Raw genomic sequence first — 10000 nt, forward strand, 5'->3', positions numbered from 1 at the left:
AGTTAAGCTTTCTCAATGAGCATTTTGTACTCTTAGAGCAAATGTTGAATAAAAATACTTTTTAACCCACTGACTCCCATTCAGGAGTAAAATCGTCTGGTGTTAGACAGAGTCGATTACTGATTATAGCTGGTTCAGGCCGGCTTCGGAGTCAAAGGCTTAAATAAAAAAACAAGAGGTTATAGAGTGCATTACAGAAGTTGCTATGGAAACAAAGCGATGGAGGGATTTTGTTGAGTATGAGTATGAGTATTATTATTATTATTATTATTGTTATAAATAAAAAGTAATGTGAACTTGCTCGTGCATTTTTTGATTTATGGTCACTGGTGATGTTTTGAAAGTTCTCAAATTGCACTCGCTCATAAATCACAAAATGCACTGGAGCAGAGGAAATTGTATGATCATAATACATCCATACGATTTCCTCTGCACATTAATATTGCTTACAAATCTCTCTTTTCTCATGTTAGCATGGAGAACAGATTGAGGCATTTGTAACTTATGCGACACTAGAAGGCCACATATTTATACAGATCCCAGGAGGAGGAACAACTCGATTGGATGAACTAATGCAAGACATTACAGAGCACTATTCACAGGTACTACATGCTTCATAGAGGGTGTCCGCTCAAAAGAGGTCTGGACAAATCGCAATATTATTGTTAATTAATAGCACATTAAGAGGTTTTTATCCTATGAAAACAACATTGCAGATTGTTAAGAAGCTCGCTTGAGTTTAGATTCGAGGTCAACTTAAATGTATCAATCTGTAATCTTTCTTAGTCTTTTTTCAAAACAGCAATGATGTATAATACTCTACATATATTCTGTTTCATCAAAATAATTAACACTTCTTCCTGCACTTTTGCCCTCCATTCTAGATCAGACTGGTCAATGAGGGTGTATTAATTATTGGCTTTTTTTGGCTTAGGAGCCTGCTTAATAGAGGTTTTTAATAATAGAAATTAGCGTCATAAGTGCATTTTGGTGTCCGCGTCTGCTCAATAGTGGTGTCCACTGAGTAGAGGTTTGTTATTAAGAGAAATATAAGACGCTATTTTCGGGACCCAACTAAGTGTCCACTTTATAACAGAGGGTGTCCGCTGAGTAGGAGGTCCGCTTGATAGAGGTTTCACTGTATATCTTATGAGATGTTTTGCTGTGTAGTATCGTTGAGTATTTTTATGAGTTGTTTGATGATCCCGCTAGGGCGAGTCAAAATACAAATAATGAGTAGAAATATTCAGCAATACTACACGCCAGAACATCTAAATGAGATTTTACTGCCCCATTAGTAAAATACGGTTAATGGAACGTGACCATACTCAAAGGGCTATTCATGTCACGATAGTTATCTTAAAGTTTGTGTTCTTTGTAGTCGGTCGTTCAAGGTCATAAAATCGACGGTTTTGTTGTAAATAAAACTAATACATAAAGACTTTGCTCCTAGATCTCAGATTATAATGTACACCTGCATTGGTCAAATCTGTTAATGCCTCATTGATTACTGCTAAAGAGCATGTGTAATGCCTACTTGCTCCATTCGTCCAAGGTTCACTTGGCAGTTTGAACCAACTAGCTGTTTGCAATTTGCTACAGTTTTTCCTCTCCCTCCCTCCCTTTGGAGATGGGTTGGATATGTCGCTTTGCCTTCATTTAAAATGGGTCACTCCTGCATGAGGTGTGGTTAAGTCTGCGCAGCAACTTCGCCAAGTTTGTTGGCTCATTTGCCTAAGTTGTAGATTGCTTCCTAACCAATACTCTTGTCTGATCCAGCACGTGCTGTTTACCACTCAGCTTGTAGTGCTGGGGAGATAACTGAGGTTGTTCTGTGTTACGCAATCTGGAAGTTGCACAGGCTAACCAGCCGCAAGGCAGTGTTCCCCTCAAGAAACTCTGATATGTCTGTTGTATCATACTGTTGCGCCTTGCATTATGCATTTAAAAGCTAATTGTGTTGATACCAAGGAACAGTGGCATTAATACGCTATTTATTTTCCAACTTTATTTTGCATTATATTTTTAGCAAATGAATTGTAAGCAACTAAGAACGTATACTGTAGGAGAGATTTGTGCGTGCAGGGCAACGTCGGCGAACTAGCTAGTCAAACTGGTTCTCTACTGTACAATAACCAAGTATACAAATAACTCACTGTACAATATCATGGAATATTTGTACTTGTTTCATGTGTTGTACAATAACCGTTACAGTTGGATAGTAATAGGGATTAATCATACCACTGTTGTCCAATCACACTATTGATTAATTTTATTACAGTAAGAGTACCGGTATAATGGTAATTATAGTGACTAATTATTAATGTTATTAACTATTAATGTTTTTTCTAACCTCTGGTGACATTTTGATGATCATAACTTTTTAGCATGTTTTTCATTATTTTCTTCAGGAAAATTCATTGCATTATAGGGTAATAATGCTGTGAGCCCACAGAATTTGATAAAAATGACCATTTTTTGTTCATCAGCAGTCAACAAAAGCTGCTGAATTTGTGTCCAGTCCTCAAAAAGAGAAGATTTACTGTGCCAAGTGTTCTGTGGATGGAGCCTGGTATAGAGCATTGATAACACAAGTTTTTCCAGAAAGACAAGTTGAAGTTTACTATGTTGATTATGGGAATTCTGAGACCCTTCCAATATCAAGCCTACGAGAACCGTCCAAGGCCATTAGCCATGTTAATTTACTGCCATTTCAGGTACAATGTCCTTTTAGTTTGTGATGGCTTTCAATATAAATAATATATTAAAGCAAATGAATGAATAGGGAGGCGCAGTGGCCTCATGGTTAGAGTGCTTGACTCCGGATTGAGTGGTCCGGGTTCAGGTCCTGGCTGGGGACATTGTGTTGTGTTCTTTGGCAAGACAATTTACTCCCACGGTGCATCTCTCCACCCAGGTGTATAAATGGGTACCGGCAAAATGCTGGGGGTAACCCTGTGATGGGCTGGCATCCCATCCAGGGGGGTAGTAAAAAATACTCCTTGTTGCTGCATGCCACAGAACCGCAATAAGCGCGGGCTCTGATGGGCCACTTGGCTCATAAACAGACTTTTTAAATGAATGAATTAATAACTGTTAACGCTACCCGATGATTCAAGATCATGTTTTGGGGGAGGATATATGAAAATTAATAGTAAGAAGAAAGTTGTTGACAGTAGACTAGTGTAAAAATAGCAGTGCTTAGTTGCCTGTGAAGTTCTCAAGGACATGTGTTTGGCATGGGCATTAATACACCACAAAACAGCAAAGCGAAACACTAAAACACCGAAATAAAACTGGATACAGAGCCTACCCTCTTTGTGGATGCCACAAAATTCTCAGCGGGACCAACATCTGCTGAATTTGTTTCCTTGTCAGTTTTGACAAAAAAACAGTTGTTTCGTTTCGCTGTTTCATGGTTTAGTAATGCCTGTTAAGGACTGTGATTAATAGCACTCTTGAATTTATTATATGTAACTGTAGACTGTATCACTTTAAATTACAAAGTTGACATTATGTGCTGCTCAAGTATTATTGTGTTTTCTGCAGATTTCCTTTCATGCATCTCTTTTTCATGATTTGTTGTTCTTCTACTAGGCTCTGGAGTGTAGACTTGAAGGCACAGATAAGGTATGGCCTCTAATGTTATGATCTTGTTTGACTGACACTTTTGTGAGAAATGGCTCAGTGGTCAAGCCCCCCCCCCCCCTCCCCCTGGGGGGGACTCCCATATGAATTTAACCCCTAAGGGAGACCATCTGGGCGTGGCTCAAGATTTTTGTGACCCCTAAAGGAGACCAATCTGGGCATGGCTTAAGCAAATTTTGACCCCTAAAAACAAGTAAAAAAGAAAATTTGATTTCTGTTTCTCTTCGCGTAATTCTGTGTTTCTTTGCGGAACCCTAAACGAGACCTTGGCGGCTTAAAATATTGGTGCTTTGCCCGGAACACCCTAAGCGAGACCAAAATCCAAAATTTACACCCCTAAGCGAGACGATGAGCATCCCCGTCTGTTTCATATGGGCCAGCCCCATCAAAGTAAATGGCCTTTGGATAAAAATCACAGCTCAAAATTTTGCCATTCAGGTGTTAAGCAAACACACTTTCAAAATCTCAAGAAAAAAAGGAAGTGATATTTTTTATCTCAGGGGCACTTTAAGCAAAATGTAATGAGACACCTATCATGAATCTCACCGTGCAGTTTACCATAGGTACGGAAAGAAAAATAAATATTATTCTTTGATTCACCGAGCCTGAGGTGAAAAATAACAATAATAATAATTATTATTATTATTGTTATGGCTTTATTACATAGGTGATTGTGATTGTTATGTAGATAGACTTTCCCACAACAAAACGAGCATTGTGATTGGCTGATTCTTGGTCGCATTCCCTTGATCAAATTTGACAATTTGAGTTCTATCAATACAAGTGCGACAATTCTCACGTGAACTTAGTAGTTTAATGGCTTCAGCTCTTATGACTCCCTTGTAGCTCAGCAACCAAAACTGGCTATCAGAAGGTCATAAGTTCAACTTCCGTTTGGAACACTTTTATTTCCTAGTATGTCCAAGTCATTAAGAAGAGTAAGTGAATATGAAGTAAAGTAATATGAAATGGCTAAAATCCCAAAGTAAAAATTGTTATTGTGTTGTCCACAACTTTAGAAAGCCTTGACGGAAGAACAAACCTCTTTAATGATAGAAAGGGATGTCTTACTTGCTGTGAGTAGCTTGACAACCACTAATATAAGTATAAAGTTGATTTGTACTTTTCAAATAATATCAATATTACTAAGAATAATAACAAGATTCGGTTAAAAAAGACAGTACTGTTGGGGAAGAATGTGCTGTGTGTGAAGTGTGATGAAATGCTCAAGAGAAAACTGCTCAGTGTGATCAACAATAATTCTTGTTGGATTTCTTCCATGGTCTTTAATTAATTCGGCCTTGCTTTGTTTCTGCTAAGTGAATACCTCTTTCCAGTTTGGGTTACTTGGTATATATTTCTTATATATTAGCTCTTCCGCAAGCTTTAAGCTTTAATCACCGCTGTGTGCAAAAGAAGGTTCTTAACTTTTATTTTTAAGAGTTTCATTAATTCAAACTACTGTTGACGTCCAAACTGTGTTGGCAACTAAACTAATAATAATAATAATAATAATAATAATAATAATAATAATAATAATAATAATAATAATAACAGCTTTATTTAAGTGTCAATGGTTTTAGCACTAGAGCACTAATTGGGGACACTGACGAAATTAACTCAAATCAAATCAAGTATTGGTTTTTGTGAAGAGGGGAAAATCGTATTACTCGGACAAGAACCTCTCGGTGCAAAGTAGAGAACCAACAAACTCAACCCACATTTGACGCCGACCCAGGCCACATTGGCCACATTGGTGAGAAGTGAGTGCTCTCACGATTACGCCATCCCTGCTCTCCGATTGGTGGTTGCTTAGTAACATCCCTAGATGAATTGATTGAGGTGTTTTCTGTCACAGGTGTTGCAGATTTCAGACTTGCCGATAGTGAGATTATTTGTGCCTTCAGAGGAAGATGAGCAATTATTAGTGAATATTTCAGAACTTATTGGAATGGAAACTGAAACACAACTGGAGTCGACTACATGTTCAACTGAACAGCAGTTTGGAGGGTAAGGGACATTAGTCGTATCGTTCTTCGTGGCAGTTCTTGAACAAACAAAGGCCTTGTTTCGAATTCCGTACATCTAGAAAGTTGAATAATGACTTCTGAGCTGTTTGCTTTAGCTGGGAACATTTTCAGGCGACATTGGCTCACTTAAGCACAATGATGTTAATCAAAGTGGATGAGTGAATGACTTGGTACCAGTGATCAGAATTGATTGGCTGAAAAGTGATGCATAATTGTACCTCGGTTCCAAGCCTTGTAGTAAAGAAGATTGTAGATGTATTTGAACGAGACATGTATTGTATTTTAGTGAATAGTTGCCAAACCTAAGCGTCGATTGTGCTGTTATGATTCTCACGCTGACGGATAAGTGCATGTCATTATGCCATTAATCTAAAGCCTACCCAACACCAAATAAGCGGTTACTTTGCTTCGTTTGCTGTTTGCGTGTTATGTAGTTACGATCATCTCGCCTAGAGGTTGGTTGCAATCGTCACAGTAGGGAGCTTAAGATCTTCGACGACGACGTCGACGAAAACGCCACAAAACAATGATATCATTGGTTAAAAGAGCATAAATTAGCTCATATTTTTGCGGTTCTATGCGTGACGACGACGTGAAATCACTAAATTTTAGGTTTTGACGACAACGTGAACATGCAACAGAGAATCTTTCATTCTCTATTTTCAGTCTGAAACCGCTCGTACCAATTTATTTTCTGGATACTTCACTCACATTGTACGAAGTAAGCAAGATGGAATAATCGCGAAAGACTTTTACTAGAGAAAAGTTCTATTTTGAGATGAAGTTTTCGTCGACGTCGCCGTCGTAGATCTTAAGTTCCCTAGTATTTTTCCCATGACGACTTGGGTGCTCGTTGGTAAAGAATCCAAACAACCAATCAGAAATTCATTGCTGTGACTCCTGTAAGGTGCACTCACATTTTTTCGGAGTACCCCCCGGAAAAAAAAAAACTTTTCATTGAGCTAAATTCTTTGTGGATCGGTGTGGCAACGTACTGCTTTGTTGATTTAGCAAATCTCTTAGTTTTGAGATATTCAAAAGTATATTTGTGTTGGGACTAGCCTGCGTAGCAAGCGTTTCCGTGGGGAAACCTGCAAGGTTTTCGATGTTCTGGCCGCGCGAAAAGTGGGGCGAAAGAAAAAAGACGGGGAAGGGGAAGGAAGGAATCTCCCTTCCCCTCTGCCTCCCCCTCGTTTTTTCTGGTCCCATTTTTCGCGTGGCTTTGCAGGCTATGTTGGGACAAACAGCATTCAAACTAAGTGTAACAGAGTTTTATTTGTATAAGAATTACTCTCCTCCCCCTCGTCCTCAAAAATTGCTACGATCACACTAATTACACTTGTGACAAATTGATTTTTGTTTTGACAGAAATGAAGGGGCTGTGTCGGAATCTTTGGATGAAGCTGATTCAGCGGATGGAGACAGTGTTGCATCCGAAAGCTCATCAGAAACCGGCAAATCACGTGATGAAAGTGATCACGTGACAGTGCCCCATTTGCCTTTTGATATGGCTGCCCCTTGGGTCGATATTTCCATTCTAGAAGTTGACAACCCTGGTCTTTTCATGGTAATTCACTCTGTTAAAGTAGTCACGTAAGCCTGGATTTCTCTAGCGTCGATGCTTATTTCCCTTTCGTAAACGGTCGTTGCCATTTCTCAGAACGGTCGTTGCCATTTGAAACGGTCGACGCCATTTTTTAGCTCTCAATTACACTCATTAGGTCTAAGAACTCAAAAGGTTGCGGTTACTGGGAGTTGTGTCTCGCTGGTCATATGAGTTAGGGTTCGGGTTAGGGTTCTGTTTAGGGTGAGGGCAAAGAACCCGAGTTCGAGTCTTGAAATTTTCGGACTATTTTTTTCCTCCAGTTTTTCTTCTATAAATGTTTTTAATTCCTTTTTTGTCTTAATTTTTGTTAGCATTTTTTCTTAGTTTGTTTCTTTTAATTTTCTTTGAAGTGAAGTGTGTAGTCGACCGTTATAAATGGCATCGACCGTTTCAAATGGCAACGACCGTTCTGAGAAATGGCAACAACCGTTTACGAAAGGGAAATTTGCAGCGCTGATGCAAGCACAAACGGAAGCACAAGCACAACAATCAAAAATTTTCTTTTTCCTTGTGCTTGCGCTTGTTATGCTTGCGTTTGCCAAGCACAAGGAAATTTGCTGCATCTGACCAATAAAAGCACTCGTCCCAGATTCTCCGCGTCTGAGCATTTGAACAAAGTGGCGGACGCGGTGGTTGATTTTGATGCTTATGTCGATGTTCGTTTTCAATAGTAATAATAATAATAATAATAATAATAATAATAATAATAATAATAATAATAAGTTTAATACCTCTTTTTGTAGCTTAACAGCCAAATTACAAGAGTGGTCAAAGTACTAATCATATATATACACTTTCATGAAACATTTTACTAGGAATATCTATATGTAATAAATTTGTTGAGACGGTTAGTAGAGGCCATGGCGAGATCCTCTCTAATGGTGCCTGAACGTAGATTGTATCCATGGGACACAGTTGTGCGCTGAAGTAGCAAGGACACCGGTGTCCCGAACTCTCTGGATAAACTTAGTGCATGCTGGGGCACGCCGATCCGAGAAAGTACAAAGACCACAGTGCACAAGTGCGTCCCTGTAGGGAAGCCCAGGAAAGATTATCTCTAAGCCTTTTTCCTGCACACCCTCAATTAGGATGCTAAGATATTCCGGCAAATTTGCCCAAACTGGGGATCCATTACTCCAACACTGAACGGATCAGGCTGTCCGGTTGTTCGAAAGCTGATTAACTTAATCCAGGATTAGGGTAAACTTTTATTTCATATTTTTCAACTTTTTGGTGATAGTTTCTTTTGCTTATTTTTGTTTTTCAAATTTGACTTCTCTATTGTAAGGTTTTGCCGAATATCAGCGTTGAACAACATTTGCGAGTACAGAAATAAACTCATTGGTCAACTTTTAATCTGGGATTAGCGTTAATCGGCTTTTGAACAACCGCGCCCAGAACTAATTCGCTACTTCTGCTTGTGCTTCTGCTTGCGTCTCTAGTGAAAATCAGGCTTTAATTGAAGTCTCGAGCTTGTATAGCCCAAGTGCTTTGGTAACAGCAGAAATGCTAGATAGCTTGATTTGTAAATTGGCATTTAGGGACACTTAACTGCATCTGTATGAAAATTGAATTGTTACTAATTGAAGGGAATACAAATAGAGACAATGTCAAATTTGAAGACATGAGATCTGTCTGAATTTAAGGAAATAACTGCATACATTTCTCACGAAAGTAACTGATATATACAGGCCTTCGTTCGAAACCTTTTGTGGCCAAGAACTTTCCACTAGCTCACGTGCAGAACTCCAGCCTTTGGGGCGTCATTGTTTGTTTGTTCGACCTTTAGCATGAAGTACGAGGTATTCGTTCTGAGCATGCGCACTCTGAAAATACCCGACCAATAAACTCGATGTGGATGCTCGGAGCTGACAATTTCTTCTGGTAGTGATGCTCTTTTCTTCAATCAGAAGATCGCCAATGTCAGACCAATGAAGGCAGAAAGTTGTCAATTTAGTGTAGTTAACATGGTATGTTGTTTTAGTTTCAGTGCTTAGAAATGTTGCAGGAGATAGAAGAACTAGAAAATGAAATGCAGGAGTATTATGCAGTGAGTAAAACTAAACAGTCTTTCTGTTTTATTTGCGACGAGGATGATGACGGCGGTGGGGTAATCTGGGATGAGGCGTAGGGCGTTCCCTGTCTCAATTGCAAGTGCGCCTGATCGCTGGTTAGGTCCCGTCGCGCAAGGCCTGGACGCCAGTTAATTTGAATTGGGCAATGACGTCAGAACGAAAGGATGGCGTGGACAGAAAAAAAAAAGAGATTTCTTTTCAATATCTCAGCCGCAGAATATTTTTAAAATTCAAGATTGGTTTATCGGCTGCAGGTATCAGCATTCTCTAAGTAAGCGCTCTTGTTCTTGCTTTCATGCCTGCGTTTGTCACGTGTGCTTACGTCACCAGCAAAACCCAGGCTTTATGGCTGTTGTTGTTTTTATTAACGTTGGAATTCCACATTTTTGCAGTGATTAATTTAAAAATCCGACAAGAACAATCCTCTTTTTCATTGGTCACAGCAGATTTATAATTACTAGTGGAACCAACATATTGAACTCTACAGCCTTGTCGAAAGTACCTTAAATTTTTAAGATAATTTTTTTTAATCTTACGGGCGAAGCTCATTAAAATAAAATTATCTACTCCACAACAACTACACCGACCACCAAAATTGGAACTACTGGTGTAGCAGAGGTTGCTTCTTAGCCTGCAACTGT

At 39.1% G+C, this 10000-nt stretch overlaps 1 protein-coding gene across 2 annotated transcripts in view; it reads left to right on the forward strand.

Moving 5' to 3' along the window:
* LOC138032195 (tudor domain-containing protein 7-like) overlaps positions 1-10000 on the forward strand; it is a 34009-nt gene that overhangs the window by 18164 nt on the left and 5845 nt on the right. Inside the window, exons 18-24 of one of the 2 annotated variants that reach the window (XM_068879808.1) lie at positions 474-602; positions 2490-2717; positions 3598-3630; positions 4668-4724; positions 5507-5658; positions 7047-7245; positions 9269-9334. In XM_068879808.1, coding sequence (XP_068735909.1) covers positions 474-602; positions 2490-2717; positions 3598-3630; positions 4668-4724; positions 5507-5658; positions 7047-7245; positions 9269-9334 — 864 coding nt within the window. The remainder of the gene's footprint in view (positions 1-473; positions 603-2489; positions 2718-3597; positions 3631-4667; positions 4725-5506; positions 5659-7046; positions 7246-9268; positions 9335-10000) is intronic. The other variant, XM_068879809.1, reaches the window with a different exon arrangement.

This window comes from Montipora capricornis, chromosome 14 (genome assembly GCF_036669925.1).
Source record: "Montipora capricornis isolate CH-2021 chromosome 14, ASM3666992v2, whole genome shotgun sequence".
Taxonomy (NCBI): Eukaryota; Metazoa; Cnidaria; class Anthozoa; order Scleractinia; family Acroporidae; genus Montipora; species Montipora capricornis.